This window comes from Aotus nancymaae, unplaced genomic scaffold (assembly GCF_030222135.1).
Source record: "Aotus nancymaae isolate 86718 unplaced genomic scaffold, 86718_ANA_hifiasm-v0.15.2.pri h1tg000021l, whole genome shotgun sequence".
NCBI lineage: Eukaryota > Metazoa > Chordata > Mammalia > Primates > Aotidae > Aotus > Aotus nancymaae.
In genome coordinates this window covers 12,857,414-12,873,708 of record NW_026988433.1, presented here as the reverse complement: position 1 = coordinate 12,873,708, position 16,295 = coordinate 12,857,414, and the positions used below count along the sequence as shown (strand labels likewise).

Below are 16,295 nucleotides of genomic sequence, written 5' to 3'. Positions count from 1 at the left end.
CTAGGCATTTCATACGTGCCATGCTGTCCTAAAATAACACTGATTTTTATTTTTTATTTTATTTACTTATTTTTTGAGACTGAGTCTTGCTCTGTCACCCAGGCTGGAGTGCAATGGCACGATCTTGGCTCACTGCAACCCCCGCCTCCTAGGTTCAAGCGATTCTTCTGCCTCAGCCTCCTGAATAGCTGGGATTACAGGCATGTGCCACCACGCCTGGATAATTTTTTGTTTCTTTAGTAGAGACAGAGTTTCTCCACATTGGCCAGGCTGGTCTTGAACTTCCAGCTGACCTCAGGTGATCTGCCCATCTCAGGCTCCCAGAGTGCTGGGACTACAGGCATGAGCCACCATGCCTGGTCTATTTTTATTATATTAAAATTTTTGTGTGTGTGGAGATGGGAGTCTCACTATATTGCCCATGCTGGTCAAACTCGGCCTCCAGCAATTCTCCCAACTTGGCCTCCCACAGTGCTGGGATTATTTAATTCTCCCAACAGGGAGGCAACTGAGGCGCACAGATGATGTGACTGGCCCAGGGTCATGCAGCTACTGAGTTCACAGCCTGGATCTTACATAGGTCTGACTCCTGGGTGCTTAGCCAGGTGGCTGTAACACTGCTCCCAGAAACACAGGTGCTGATACTGGTCTGTGGTCAAACTCTGCATCCCAGATTCTCATTGGAGAGTCACATGCACGTGTAGGTAGAAAAGGCTCTGGGAGGGGCTGGGCGCGGTGGCTCACACCTGTAATCCCAGCACTTTGGGAGGCCAAGGCAGGCGGATCACCTGTGGTCAGGAGTTTGAGACCAGCCTGGCCAACATCGTGAAACCCCGTTTCTACTAAAAATACAAAAAATTAGCCAGGCATGGTGGTGGGTGCCTGTAATCCCAGCTACTTGGGAGGCTGAGGCAGGAGAATCACTGGAACCCAGGAGGTGGAGGCTGCAGTGAGCCGAGATCGCACCACTGCACTCCAGCCTGGGCAACAGAGTGAGACCTCATCTCAAAAACAAAAAAGGAAAGAAAAGGCTCTGAGAAGTCTTGCAGTGAACAGTGTTTCCCCAACTCATTTAGTCAGAGAGCCCTTTTGAATCCCTAATAACCTCTGCAGGGCCCCAGAATGCAGTGGTTTTGGAAACCACCGCCCACTTCTGTCGAGTCTGCTAAATACTTGCATTATCTCATTAAATTCTTACACACTCTCCTCCCGAATAGGAATGGCCAGGGCCTCTGCACAGGGCTGGAGGGGGACATGTCTACCTTGCCCCTGGTTTGTCCCAGCCTCAGTACAAGTCCTAGCCCAGGACCTACTGGATGCCCCTGCCAGCTCCCCCTATTAATAACCCCAAATGAGGCCTCGGAGTTGGATCCAGAGAGCACAATGCAGAAGACCCCTCTCTCCCCACTGCCTGCTCCCAGCCCCCTCTAGATGCGGTCAGGGGCTCCTTACCCGGCACACAAAGCACTCGGGATGCCACAGCGTGTTGAGGGCCGAGATGTAGTTCTCCAGGATGGCCCGGGCGCAGCCGCCACACTTGGGCGCGAACATGTCGAAGTAGTCCTTGCGGCAGTAGGCCTTGCCGTCCTTCTCGTGGAACCCTGGGGAGCGGGGGTTTTGGAGGCACAGTTCTTTCAGGGTTCCAGAAGTAGAGCCACCCTGACTCCAGCCTCAGCAGCGTCTCCCACCCACGCCTCCCCAGCCCTCCTAAGAGAAGGCGAGTCAGCCTGTCGGCCCAGCCCGTACCTTCAGGACCAAAGAAGGCTCCACACTGGGCACAGAAGAAGTGTTCAGGGTGCCACGTCCGGTCAAGGGCTGTCACCACTTTCTGTGAAAACAAAGTGTGGATCAAAGCTGAGCCCCACCCCACTGGACAGATCTCATGACTGAGACTCCCAGCAAGGCCGTCCTCCACCCACAGCTCATAGCCACACAGAGCAAAACACTCCCAAGATCGGGGTCTCTCCTAACTGTGCTATGAATGCCTCTAAGAAGGCAGAGTTGCTGAGGATGGGACATGCCAGATACACACCCTCTCCTTTAATCCTCACCCCAAGCAGAGGTCACAGGTTCTACTGTGACTCCCTTTTTTTTTTTTTTTTTTGAGACAGAGTCTCACTCTACTACCCAGGCTGGAGTGCGGTGGTGCCATCTCGGCTCACTGCAACCTCTGCCTCCCAGGTTCAAGCGATTCTCCTGCCTCATCCTCCTGAGTAGCTGGGATTACAGGCACATATGCCATCACTTGTTTTTTTTTGACACGGAGTTTTGCTCTTGTTGCCCAGGCTGGAATGCAATGGCGTGATCTTGGCTCACCACAATCTCTACCTCCCAGGTTCAAGCAATTCTCCTGCCTCAGCCTCCCAAGTAGCTGGGATTATAGGCATGCGCCACCATGCTTGGCTAATTTTATATTTTTGTAGAGACAGGGTTTCTCCATGTTGGTCAGAATGGTCTCAAACACCCAACCTCAGGTGATCTGCCTGCCTAGGCCTCCCAAAGTGCTGGGATTACAGGCGTGAGCCAGCACACCTGGCCTATGACTCTCATTTTGTAAGTGAAGAAACATAGGCTGAGAGAGGCCAGGCATTTCCTAAGTTCACAGAGCGGGAGCGGAAGACAGGCAGCATCCAACTCCGTATCTCTGCTCAGGCTCCTGAGTGCTGCGAGTCTCCACAGAAGGGAATCGAGATGGGAGGCGAAGGGAGGTGGGGCTGCTGGACACGCACTGGGACAGGCTGTGGTTCAGGTGTGGGTTTGAATCCGGCCATGCTGCTCCCTGGCCCTGTGAGCCTCTCAGGCATGTGACCTCTCTGAGGCTCTGACGGCGCCCCCTGCACCCTCAGAGGACTACGGTGAAGATGGAATGAGCCGAGTCGGTGCGGTGCCCGGGTAGGAACTCACATCCAGGATGGGGCCGTTGCAGTAGTAGCAGCGCGGGGAGAAGAGGTTGTGGTAGTCCTTTTCACAGTAGGGCTGCCCATCCCGCTCGAAGAAGTTCCGGGATCCAATCTCCTCCTGGCAGTGGGTGCAGACGAAGTGCTCAGGGTGCCACGTTTTCCCCATGGCGGTCACAACCTGAGGAGGAAGATGAAATGTGTGCAGGGCCGAGGCCAGCCCCGGAGCACCCCCACCCCTGCAGAGGGGCCCACTGGCCACCCCGCTCCCTCTCCCTCTCATCACCTGCCCGGCGATGGGCTTCTTGCAGGCCCCGCAGACTCCTTTGGCGACTGTGGCAACCCCCAGCTTGTTCAGGTCGGACTGCAGGCTCCCCAGCATGCTGTCTAGCTGGCTGCCGGGTTTCGGGGCCCCCCCAGGAGGTGAGCTGCTCCCTGTCTTCCCCTGGGTCATGAACTGTAGAGACAGGGAGGGGGCTGGTCAGGACCCCTGAGGCTCAGGGTACGGTGTCTGACAGCACAGGGATGGGGAGACTTTTCTTCCTCCGGGACAGCTGAGTTGATGGAGATAAGAAGTAAGACCTCCTCCAGGAGCCAGGAGCCCTAAAGTGGTGTGACGTCAGCAGGACTCCCGGTGGTCGGAGGAGCCCACCAGGGGTCAGAAAGGCTCAGGGCACCCAGCAAGCACGGCCAAGCCCAGGGAGAGCATGACGCGCAGGACACCCAGCCCAGCCTTGGCACTGACCCCTCCCTCGTCCTGCCCTCCAGGGCTGCTCCGCCCGCTGTCCCGAGGCCAGCCGGCCGCCCAGCACAGCTCCCCATCCGCTCTTTGCTCCAGGCCCTGGATCTTAGAGAGGGGAAGAGATGAGGATAAGAAATCTTTTTTAAAAATTAAAGAAGAAAGACTGAGACCTTGTCACTGGACTAAAAGGGAATCTGGTATGAGATCTGAGGGTTTCTCCCCCACCAGCAGGACCAACACTGGGGGAAAAAATTTGGAGAAAAAGAGCCCTAGCGAGAGGCCTAGGGAGAGACGAAGGACAGGGAGGTAAGCTGACCAAAGGCAGAGGACATGGCAAGGGCAGGTGGCCGGGCCCACAGTGAAGAGGCCTCACCAGGCACTGGGCCTGGGGGCCAGAAGGGGAGGAGACAGGTTTCTAGTCTCCCTTCTGGAGTGGCTTCCTTGATTGTAGCCCGGGGCAGTCCCGAGGACCAGTCGAGGAAGGGACAGATGGGAGGGACCCACAGAAAGGCGAGAGGGCAGCGGACCTCCAGAGGGGGGAGACCAGGGTCGAGGTTTAAGGAAGGACTGTGGTTACTGGGCTGGGGCTTGTGGATAGAGGGAAGGAGGGTCTCTGAGTGTGTATGTGTGTGCGCATGTGTGTGTGCAGAGTGGGGACGGCTCAGGCATTAGGACAGGGAGCAGAAAGGGAGGGGCCCCTTTAAGGCCTGCCTGCATTGGAGGGAAGAGCGGGTCCTCGTCGGTCTGGCAGCCCACGGACCTCAAGGTATGGGGTACAGGAGTGGGAAGGGTGGGGCCCTGCACCCCCTCATCATGGGGCTCTTCCCCTGCACTCTGAACCCCAGAAGAATCACAGATGTAAGCTGAGGGTCCCAGGGAGGAGGGGGCGGACAGGCTGGACAGGGGAGAAGAGCTGCTGGCCTCGGCGTCTGTGTGATGCTGGAGCAAAGGGACAGAAGGAGAAGCCAGGACAGAGATGGTTCTTCTCAGGGGAATGGGAGAGCCAGGAGGGAAGACAACCTGGGGAGAAGAAAGGAGGGAGAGTAATGAGGAGGAAATCACCAGCTCAGCCTGTGAGGGTGGGATGACCTCCCCAGGCTCCCCCTGGGCCTTCCCACTCTGCACCAAGAGTGGGGCCAGTCTTCCAAGTTCACAGAAGCAAGAAACCCCCACCCTCCCCTCTGGCCAGCACTGGGGCCAGGGAAGAACCTGGACCCAGGGTGCCCGGCCCTGGCCCAGCCCCAGCCCTGGGCATCTCCACGCCACCTTCTCTACAAGCTGCCCCCCAGCCCGCTTCCCACGAGGCTGCACAGTGATGACGATGCCTTCGGTCAGCCAGTCCTGGACAGAGGGCCCCGCTGCCTCCGCTGGCTCCTCTGCCTCAGGCTGGATGCCCAGCCGCCCCTGCAGCTCCTCGATGAGCCGTTCCTGGGATGGGGTCCTGCTCAGGGTGGCAGGGTCCAGCCGGTGGCGAGGGGAGGGCTCCCGGGACATGGGGTGTGCGTGGCCCGTCTCCCGGCTCCTCCTGATCACAGATCGGATCTGGGGGAGGGGAGGGGAGGCTGTCACCGTCCCACTCTGGGCTTGCACAATGCCACTCAGGCCACACTCAGATGCCTCAGGGGAGGGAGCACAGAAGAAAATCACCAAAGAGCCAAGCGGAGGTGGGGTGGAGGCACGGGAGGGAGCAGATGGGACTGGCTCCGGGGCACAGGCTTCGAGCGAGACCTCCGACCCAGCATTCACCTCCAAGTTGGCCACTGACTTTGGGCAAGATACTTAACTGCCATGGGCCTCAGCTTGCCCATCCTCAAAATGGAACTACAGGATTTTCTTGGCTTACTTCACAGGGTTTGTGCAAGAATTATTCCAGAGGATGTAAATGGATGCCCCTGACAGGGCATATGGCTTTTTCTTTCTTGTTTTCTTTTGATTATAATAGAAAAACAGTCTTTCCTTCCAGAAACTTTTTTAACTGGTTTTTTCTCTTGTTTATATTATTATGCTAATATTATGCTTATGCTATCATACTTGTTGGTAGCATTTTAGGGATTTTTGGTTTTTTCATTTTGTTTTCCAAAGAGGCATAAATCTTGGGGGATTTGGGTGTTTTTTTTTTTTTAAGACAGTGTCTTGCTCTGTTGGTCAGGCTGAGAGCAGTGGTATGATCATGACTCACTGCAGCCTTGAACTCCTGGCTAAAGGGATCCTCCTGCCTCAGCCTCCCAAACTGCTGAGATTACAGGCATAAGCCACTGTGCCAGGGTGAGGCATAAAGGTTTTATTTTTTCCATCTCAAAAAAAAAAAAAAGAAAAGAAGAAAATAAAACCTTTATGCTCACATAAAAAGAAAATAAAACCTTTATGCTCACAGTGGCTTACCTCACTGTCGCCAGGCTGGAGTGCAGTGGCGGGATCTCACTGCAACCCCCACCTCCTGGGTACCAGCGATTCTCCTGCCTCAGTCTCCTGAGTGGCTGGGGCTACAGGCACCTGCTGCCACACCCGGCTAATTTTTGTATTTTTAGTAGAGATGAGGTTTCACCATGTTGGCCAGGACGGTCTCAAATCTCTTGACCTCATGGTCCACCCACCTCGGCCTCCCAAAGTACTAGGACCGCACCCAGCCGGAGGCATAAAGTTTTAATTAAGCAAAAAGCAAATAACAAAAGGCCAGGAGCGGCAGCTCACGCCTGTAAAGCTCACGCCTGTAATTCCAGCACTTTGGAAGGCTGAGGTGGGCAGATCACCTGAGGTCAGGAGTTCGAGACCAGCCTGATCAACACGGTGAAACCCTGTCTTTAAAAAAAAAAGCAAATAATAAAAGTACTGTCAGTCATGGCCTATTGAGGGACCACATGCTGTGTTCTAAATACTTTCCAGGAACTATCTCATTTAGTTCTCTAGACAACCCTAATGGAAATGGCCTATTATTCTCTCCATTTTACAGATGAGAAAACTGAGGCTCAGGGAGCGGTTGCCCAAGGTCACAGAGGTAGCAAGTGTTAGAGGTGTGGTTTGTATCTAGGTCTACCTGATTCCAAAGTCCATGCTTCTAAACCATTTCAGATGAGGCCAGCTTATCTGAAAGGAAAAAGCCTTAACATAGCAAGAGGCAGGCTGATGCTATGAGAAATGCCGGGTCCACAGAGGCCACTGCCACGTAGCTGATTGTCAGGTCCAGCCACGGTGTCTCAGCATTTTCTGCCCAAGCAGAGCAGACATGCTCAGAGTGGGAGGCTGCATGCGGTTAGCGAGGAGCGGCCACACTCAGACCCGCCAAGGGCCATGCCCAGCAGCCATGCTAGCTGGCGCCTGCCTGGCCAGAGGTGGAAATCCTCTCTGTGATGCTGGGTGTGCCTGTGGCCATGGCACACAGAAGCTCTGGCTGTTCCTTCCCGGCCTGGGTGGCAGCTTCAGTGGCACCCTCTGGGCTCCTTTGGGTCTCAGGTCCCTGGGTGGGCCTGGCCACGCTTCCCTTCTGGGGCGTCTTTCCACCTAGCTGCTCCCTGGTAACCGGGGCAGGGCAGCTGCTTCGCAGCCTCCCTGACTCTTGCCTTGGCCCCTCCTGCTGTAGGCCGTGTTTCTCTGTGAGAGTCCAGGTCTCTGGGAAGATGGCCTGCCGGTCCACTGCCACAACAGCTGGCTCTGTTACTTCTTGGAAGCTTCGAGCAGCTCCACAGAGGGGAATTCTCTCAGGTTTGAATACCTCTGAAGCCCGTGGCTCCTCCCATGTGGCAGTCACGGCCTCCTCTGAGCATGAAGGGCTGGCTGGTGGCCCCTGGGGCTCCCCAGGCTCCTGGGGACCTGTGCTCCCAGGAAGGGGTACAGTGTGGCAGCGAGGAGCCCCAGAGAGCTCACTTGTGAGGTTTGGCAGGTGCCTCCAATCTCGGCCCTGGCTCTTTGTGCCCACTGGCCCCAGAGAATCCTCCACAGAGGGAGACCTTGAGTTGAGGGTGTCAGGCATCACCCCAAGACCAGCCAAATCAAGCCAGCTGGGGGCCACAGGAGGTAGAAGGCCTCGTCCACTCTGCTCAGTACAAGGGGACTCCGGAGTATGGCCCTGGCCTCGAGGGGAGGGTTTAGTAGTGGGTGGCCGGAATACAGATGGCATGGGAGGAGGCGGAGAAGGAGAAGGAGGAAGGGAGCCATGTGAGGACGGAGCAGAGTTAGGCAGCAGCCCCGGGGCGCTCAGAGCCACTGTGGAGGAGCTGGTCTGAAGGAGGAAAAAGAGAAAGGCAGAGGGGAAAGAGAGAGATGGGGGGAGTGAGGAAGGCTGCGCCCTGTAGGCAGTGTGTTCGGCCTTAGGGCTCTGAGGGCCACCTTCCATATTGACCAAGGTGGCTGCAAAGCTGACGCACAGGACTGGCCCTTGAAGGAGACCCAGATCCCAAAAAGGCTTCCCTGGGCTTTACGCACTTAGCCCTCATCAAACCCAAGCACAAGAAAGCAGCCACTGAGCCAGGTCTGTGGGGCCACCCAGGGAGGACACGAGGAAGAAAAGACCAAGGTGTGGCGGACACATGGGGAGCCAGGTGACTAGGGAAGACAGCCAGGCACAGATGGAGACAGAACCAGCCCCAGGGGGCTGCTGAGCCCTCCTCGGATGCCAGCCCAACTCAGCCACGTCCTCCTAGACAATCCCAGCTTTCCTCTACATCCTCCAAGTCCTAGCTCCAGGGATCTGACTAAAACCAGTGCTGCTTCTCCTGGTATCAGGGCACAGGCTGTCTGAGAAAGCAACAGCCTTACAAGCACCGGGGCACAGCTCCCTTAGGCCAGGCCCTGAATCCAGCTTACTGGCTTCTGACCATGGCTGCTCGGAACCACTGGCCTGGAGCTGGAACTACAGCACGCAAGGGTCACGGGCCCAGGCTCAACCCTCCACCCCAGTCACACTCTCATCTCCCACCATGAAACCCCAGCTGGAGGGAGGCAAGGAGGCACCATCAGGCCCAAGGGTGCAGGGACCCTTCACTCCCCATCTCATATTCCCTAGGTCGTGCCCCAAAGGTCTCCAGCTGACCCACGTGGAAGTCTGAAGTCAGCAACTGCTGGTGAGTTCTGTCGGTATCAGTCCCCATGGAAACACTGTATCCTCTAAATTAAACATCTCAGGCCTGGCAGGACTGGGGAGGCCCGGCAGGGGAGGGAATGGGAAGGGCACCTCGTGGAAGACTGGCCCCATGGTTTCCCACAGACAGAGCTTGTGGGAACTCAGAGGCCCTGGAGGTTCTTGGCTTACTTCACAGTAAGCCTCATCTTGAAGAGAGAAGGATGGGAGAAGGGTAACGAGGGAGGCTTGTGGATTCAGGAGCAGAGGCAGAAAGAAAGAGGATGTTTTGAGGAGGGATGTAGCGTGGGAGATGGGGCTCCAGGGCAAATGACCTCTCAGGCACGGGCTCCCAAGTCCCACATGGCCCAGCAGAGAATGCCCTCCCCCACCAAGAGCAGCCATCAACACAAGGTTCTTTGTCCCAGTGTCTCAGCCTCCTGATCCTCTCGACCTGAGTGGCTGGGAACACCCGAGGAGGAAGGAATGTCCCAGCTGAGCGCTTCTCTGCCTTCACTGGCTACTGCAATCCTCAGGCAGGCTGGCCCGGCCCTCCCTCGCCTATCTCTTGACATCACGGCAAGGCCAGGGCATGACAGGGTCCCTGGCTCAGGGGCAAGGCACCCAAACACTGAGGGGCCAAGGTCCAGCTACTCACACTGAGGTAAGGAACGAGAAGGCTGAGGGAGGGGCGGCAGGGCAGGGAAGATGGAGGGTTTGCAGGGCACCTTGAAATCCGACAGCGAAGCCATCAGCTCGTCCAGCTCCCTGGTGGCCGAGGAGGCTGAGATTCGTGTCTGCTGCTGGCTGGAGGTGACGCGCTGCGGGCTGCTCATCTCGCCCTGGTTCACAGTGATGGCAGGGCTGCAGGATGGCACAGCATGAGTGGGGAGCCCACAGTCAGCCCCACAATTCTCAGCGATCAAACTGACATCTCAGCTTGGACGCTGGGGTCCCACCATCCCCAACCCCAGGGAGGCCCACTGGCTCCCTGGGGACCCTTCACTGAGTGAGAAGAAAGGGCAGTTCAATGGCACCAGGAAGTGCCAGCAAGATGCCTCTGGCCCCCAGCCCAACTGAAAGCTGGCCTGTGAAACAAGCTCAGGCGCTCTGTGTGTTTCCTCTACAACCCTGGACGTGGAGGCGAGGCTCCTGCAGGAACACAACGGCACTAATAAGAGCTCGCATGCATAGCACTCACCACGTGTGTCATGCACCGCGAGCCAGAAACCATTCCAAGCACTATAGGTGGATGATTGGTTCTCACCCTTATACAGGTAGGTGGTCTTATTGCAGTGATCCCATAAGCCCTTGTCCCATTTTACAGATGGGAAAACTGAGGCTTGAGAGCTGACAGTAACTGTCAGAGCCAAGATGCAAACCCTACTGTGTGGCCCCAAAGCCTGTGCTAAGAGCTGCTAAACTCTAGGCACTCTTGGCATGTACAACGTCTGTTCTTTCTGACTGGTAGTGACTGGCTGAAGGCAGGGATAGTATCCACGAGACTCACCACTATTCCCCCAGTGCCTGGCAAACGGCAGACACTGGAGGGAATGGGTGATGCCAGGGCCAAGAGGACAGACATTAGACCCGGGGCGGGCTGGGCCAGCTCTTCCCTGGCCAGGGAGAGCCTGGTGGGTACTCACACGGGGCTGGGCACGGAGCTCTCCAGTTCATCCAAGAGACTCTCCACACTGGGCCGCACGTCCTCCAGGCCCCGGCCCCCATTCCGCTTAGGCTTCTCTTTCGTCAGGGACCCAGTTTTGCCCCCTAGTGGGCTGTTATTCTCTGGGACACCATAGTGGGGGCTTAGGGCCCCAGGAAGTGGGGGGCTTGAGTTGGCCTCATCTTGCAGAGAGGAAAGAAAAAGACTGCTCAGCTCTTGGGCCCTCCTGGGATCCAGAGGCCAGCAGGTGGGCCCTGGGGCCCGGCAGACCCTGGCCCAGGGAGCTGGTCCTACCTGCAGGGAAGCCTGGCGAGTTATGCTGCACGGCATTCAGCTCCAGCAGCAGGCGGTCGAGCTCTGAAAGGTTGCTGCCCAGGGAGGTGCTCATTATGGTGGGTGAAGGCTCGGCTGATTTCTGCTTGTTGGGGAAGCTTTGAGAGGCAAAGGAAAGAAGACAGTGAGAGATGCTCCCTGGCCTTGCACTGGCTTGGCGGTTCCCAAATTCCCAAGGAGAGCAAGGCAGAGGAGATGCGAAGTCTTCCCCAGCAAGAGGACAGAGGGTGGGGAAGGGATGTGGTAGGAAGAGGGGAGGAAGGAAGACTTGCTTCAGCTCCCCAGCTACACGGAGATGCTAGACAGCCCAGAATGTCCACTGCATGGAGATGGCACTGATTAGGTAGACAGCCCATCGAGAGGCCTTCTGCAGCTTAAACCAGAAGAACCCCGCAAGGGCCAGCGGCCTCGCTGTCTCCCACCCTGGCCAGGTCCCTGAGATTTCTGAGCAGGAGGGAAGTTGCCTGGGGCAAGCCGGGGCGGTACCTGTAGACGTGCTCCTCCTCACCCACTCGGGAGCAGGGAGAGCCGACACCGTCCGGAGGGTTAGAGGCACTGGAAGTTTTGGCACTGGAGCTGTACACAGGTGACGAGGACTGAGGCTGCAAGACAGAGAATGCTCAGAGGCTACCCCGAGGGGAGAAAAAGGAACGGGGCCAGGAGCAGCCCAAGTCACCCCAGGAGGATCCTGCCCACAGCCAGTCTCACCAGGGAATTTCCACAGTCGGGCCAGAAGACCTGTGATTAACCACTTGGTCACTGCCCCACTCACGTGGTGGGTGGGAAGAGCAGTATCTGGTGGGGGTGGGCCGACTGCCCCAATTCCATTCCATCCGCTGGCCCCCAGGCCCCTGCCGGGTAAGCTCCCTCTGCCCCACAGCCTCTTCAGCTTTCCTGGCCCCTGTCCCCACCTCACCTGCTGGTGGATGAATCGAGAGCCGCTGGACTGCCATTGGTCTAAGGGGTCAAGGATCGTGCCATTGAGGGCCTCACTGGACGGGGGTGGGGGCACGGGGGGTGGCACAGCAATCTCCTGGTATGTGTGGTTTCCAGTTGGGTATGAGTAGGGGGTCTCCTCCGACAAGAACACAGGCCGTTTGGAGATGTGAGAGGTGGTGGACTCCAAGTCCGCCAGCAGGGCGTCTGCAGAGAGAAGGTGCGGGGAGCAGGTGAGAACTGGGATCCTGGGGACTCTCTGGTGGCAGGGCCCTCCCTGCCTGCATCTCAAGAGTTAATGCCTTCCAGCACCTGCCCCACCCATGGGAGAAATGACCAACCTCGGTACAGGAAGCCACCGGCCCTGACCAGCCTAACCAAGAACTGGCTCCCAAAGCTGACTTCTTCTGCCTGCCCAGGACTGAAGGTGCTCTAGAGGCGGGCTCTGGGGCTGCCCGTGGGATCTCCTACCTCTGGGAGTCAGGCACCTGGCGCTGCGTTCCCTTCTGACAGGGCCGCGCAGCTGCGAGCGAGAAGTGCCTGCCTGGAACTCTGAATCCGCAGGGCAACACGCAGAGAATGGGTGGGAGGGGCCCCACGTCACAGGGAGGGGCCCTGGCAGTGCCAGGCCCTCACTTGATTTCCAAGAGCTTAGGCTTTCTCAGCCCCAGATTGGAAGGGCACTCAGGATGCCCCCTGCCCTCCTGACCAGGTGGAAGCAGAAGCCCAGGCGCCAGGCTCCTCCTGAGGCTCCAGGCTTACGGAGTAAGGTGTGCAGGGAGGTGGGGGCTGGAGTGAGGCTGGTGCAGCAGTCCCCACCCCCTCAGTGAGCAGGGGGCAAGACTGCTCCGTTGGCTGTTTCTGCGGAAGTCTGGCAAGCAGCCCGGCCCCAGAGGCTCCAGGGCCCCACTGTTCTGCTTTTAACAGCAGTGAGGGAGCCAAATCAGCCCTCCAGTGCAAGCTTCCATTACCCTGGTACCTGGCAGCCAACAGGGGGGCACTAGGTCTCCCCAGTCCCCAGAAAAGAAGGGTATAGAGGGGCAGAGGTAGGATCTGCTGACTCCCCACCTCCTCCATCCCCTCCTGGGACCCTCAACAGCCCCACGGCCCAGACAGCCTAGGCAGACGGCCCTGTGGCCCTGGATGCCACACCCTCATTCCTGCCCCATTCACAACTTGTTCGCTGTCAGCTCCCTGGTAACCTGCTGGGTCCACAGAGCTCTATTCCTAGTCCTTGGGATAATAAACATCTAAAAAGCAATGGCTGCGTTTATTGCCACTTATTAGTACCAGGCACACTGCTAGGCATTCTAGCAGTGTGTACACAGTCTCCATTAATCCCCCTAATACCCTGTGAAGCTGGAATGCTGATTTCTCCCTGCATGGATGAGGAAAGTGGGCTTGGAGAGGCAGAGGTGTTTGCTCTGAATAACAAAGGTAGTGAGTGGCACGATTGTCTGACTCCTCAGAAGCCCCAAACCCCAAAAACCCTGGCCTGTAAGAAGCCACTATGACTACCAGATGACACTGTACTTAAAGTGTTCAACTTCTTGAATGTTGGAGGCCCAAGCTGTGAGGCTTGCCAGTCTGATCCTTCCTTCTGGCCTTGCTCCCAGCCCCCCAACGTGTATTCAGAGGAGGGAAAAGAGAAGCAAGGACCTCACCCCAGGGCCTCTGTCGATGGGGCCACACCTTCTCCCAGCTGCCTGTCTTGATCTACCCTCAAGGCTGGCCACACCTACCCCAGGCTCCTGGCTCCTGCCTAGATAGACAGAAAGTCTGTTCCAAGGCCCAAGACCCCGGGTCTGGTCTCCTGACCTCCGAAGTAGGTTAAGTCCTACAGCTGCCCCGCCTCCTACTCCGGGTCCCATGGAGAAGGTCTGGCTTCCTGTCTTTGGCAAACCGGAACTAGAGTTGGCAGGTATCTAGGTAACAGCAGAAAAGGAACCAATGTCCAGGCCGATCCCCACGGCCTCTCCAGGGCCACACCTGCTGTCTTGGCTTCTCGAAGTGTCCTTATTTCCTCTGGGCCCAATCAGCGATGGGTGGGTTCCTCTTTCTCCACCACAGGCAGGGCTAGCTAAACAACCCCACAGGGCTTCCCAGAATAGGCAGTGAGTGCAGCCCTGGTAGGGGGCAGGAGTGGCTGCCATCCTTGAAGGCCCACTGGGGCCGGGAGCTTCACCCGTGTTACCTGCCAGCCTCTTCACAACGCCACTAGCATGGATGGCAAAACTGCGGTTCAGAGGCAGAGTCACATCCCCACACTGCCAAGGCTGACTGAAGTGACAATGCTGGACTCTGAACTCAGGTGTCTTGGGCTCCAAACACCCAACAGAAGACAAACAGGCTTCCTCGTCAAACATTTTGAATCAGGGACTCCACCAAACGCCCGCTCCACACAATGTGATTCTAAGCCTGGGCTTTTGGTTTATGGATTGGATTCTGGTTTATGATGTGAACGGGCTCTTTTGAGCACAGATCCATAGGTTGGTGGAGTGTTGGTGACAGGATGCAGTCCTGGGGCACAGACACAAAAGATCACTCATTCTGAGGTCGAGCCAGACCTGAGTTCAAATGCCAGCTCTCCTCTTTACTATCCATGCCACATGGCAAATCACTTAGCTTTTCGGGGCCTGTTTTCTCAGTAAGCTCTTGAATAATTCTGACCTCAAAGTACTAGTATGAGGTTTATAATGGCTAGCAGAGGGGCTGGGCACGGTGGCTCAGGCCTGTAATACCAGCACTTTGGGAGGCCGAGGCGGGTAGATCATGAGGTCATGAGTTCGAGAGCAGCCTGGCTAATATGGTGAAACCCCATCTCTACTAAAAATACAAAAATTAGCCAGGCGTGGTGGCACGTGCTTGTAGTCCCAGCTACTCCAGAGGCTGAGGCAGAAGAATTGCTTGAACCCAGGAGGTGGAGGTTGCAGTGAGCCAAGACTGTGTCACTGCACTCCAGCCTGGGCAACAAAGCGAGACTCCATCTCAACAAAACAAAACTGTTACAAGTACATTGAAAGCTGTAAACATCAGGCTCTCCAGACCCACGTGACCCTGAAGGAGGAAGCTCTGCAGCCCATTGGAAGCTACAAACATCAGATTTGATTTGCTTTGTAAAATCCAGAAAACGTCTTCCTCCAGGTAGAGCAGTGTAGGTAGGATGCAAAGTACTGACATCTCCTAAGTCTTCCACGTCTTTTCTGGGTAGAATCTGGGCAAAATATGAAAAGAACAACCTTGAAAAGAAAAGTAATAAAGTAACATTTGAAGTGTAGCTGGCCGGGCGTAGTGGCTCACACCAGTAATCCCAGCACTTTGGGAGACCGGGGTGGGCGGGTCACCTGAGGTCAGGAGTTCAAGACCAGCCTGACCAACATGGAGAAACCCGGTATCTACTAAAAATACAAAATTAGGGCCAGGTGCGGTGGCTCATGCCTGTAATCCCAGCACTTTGGGAGGCCAAGGTGGGTGGATCACAAGGTCAGGAGTTGGAGACCAGCTTGACCAACATGGTGAAACCTCGTCTCTACTAAAAATACAAAAATCAGCCAGGTGTGGTGGCGTGCGACTGTAATCCCAGTTACTCAGGAGGCTGAGGCAGGAGGATTGCTTGAAACCCGGGAGGCGGAGGTTGCATTGAGCCGAGATTGCGCCACTACACTCCAGACTGGGTGACAGAGCAAGACTCCGTCTCAAAACAAAAACACAAAATTAGTCAGGCATGGTGGTGGGTGCCTGTAATCCCAGCTACTCGGGAGGCTGAGGCAGGAGAATCGCTTGAACCCAGGATGTAGAGGTTGCAGTGAGCCGAGATCGAGTCATTGAACTCCAGCCTGGGCAACAAGAGTAAAACTAAATCTCAAAAATAAAAATAAAAACCAAAGTGTATCATGTCCCAGCCTAGGCAATACAGTGAGATCCTATTTCTACAAAAAATTTAAAAATCAAGCTGGGCATGGTGGCTCATGCCTGTAATCCCAGTACTTTGGGAGGCTGAGGTGGGCAGATCACAAGGTCAGGAGTTCAAGACCAGTCTGGCCCACATAGTGAAACTCCATCTCTACTAAAAAAATACAAAAGATTAGCCAGGAATGGTGGTGGGTGCCTGTAGTCCCAGCTACTTGGGAGGCTGAGGCAGAAGAATCACTTGAACCCAAGAGGCAAAGGTTGTAGTGAGCCAAGATTGTGCCACTGCACTCCAGCCTGGGTGACAGAATGAGGCACTGTCTTAAAAAAAAAAGAAAATTAAAAATTAGCTGGGTGTGGTGGCACATGCCTATAGTCCCAGCTACTCAGGAGGCTGAGATGGGAGGATCACTTGAGACCAGGAGTTAGAGATCAGCCTGGGCAACATAGTGAGACCTCATCTCCAAAAAGAAATATGTAAAAATTAGCTGGGTGTGGTGATGTGTGCCTGTAGTCCCAGTTACTCAGGAGGCTGAGGCAGGAGGATCGCTTGAGCCCAGGAGGTCAAGGCTACAGTGAACTACAATTGCACCACTGCACTCCAGCCAGGGTGACAAAGCGAGACCCTGTCTTAAAAAAAAATACAGAGTGTAGATGTCAGGGAGAAGGCACATCATTGTTCAGTTTTCTCCAAAGTTTTATCTATTTAAGGGACAGAGAAAAACCCCAGCAAGTCCGTCCACCAGCCACAGGGTCTCT

The 16,295-nt window shown here is 56.0% G+C and overlaps 1 protein-coding gene across 4 annotated transcripts in view; it reads right to left on the bottom strand.

Annotated features, from left to right (window-relative positions):
- PXN (paxillin) overlaps positions 1-16,295 on the bottom strand; it is a 60,746-nt gene that overhangs the window by 2,210 nt on the left and 42,241 nt on the right. For 2 of the 4 annotated variants that reach the window (XM_012468967.3, XM_012468968.3), the window contains exons 2-10: positions 11,608-11,834; positions 11,178-11,293; positions 10,653-10,789; positions 10,339-10,540; positions 9,421-9,556; positions 3,184-3,354; positions 2,905-3,078; positions 1,747-1,828; positions 1,453-1,601 (exon numbers count right to left, since the gene is read on the bottom strand). In XM_012468967.3, the coding sequence (XP_012324390.2) occupies positions 1,453-1,601; positions 1,747-1,828; positions 2,905-3,078; positions 3,184-3,354; positions 9,421-9,556; positions 10,339-10,540; positions 10,653-10,789; positions 11,178-11,293; positions 11,608-11,834 (1,394 nt within the window). Of the gene's footprint in view, positions 1-1,452; positions 1,602-1,746; positions 1,829-2,904; positions 3,079-3,183; positions 3,355-3,642; positions 3,745-4,350; positions 4,660-4,905; positions 5,182-6,958; positions 7,856-9,420; positions 9,557-10,338; positions 10,541-10,652; positions 10,790-11,177; positions 11,294-11,607; positions 11,902-16,295 lie in introns of those variants that run through there. The other 2 variants (XM_064379728.1, XM_012468966.3) reach the window with 2 other exon arrangements.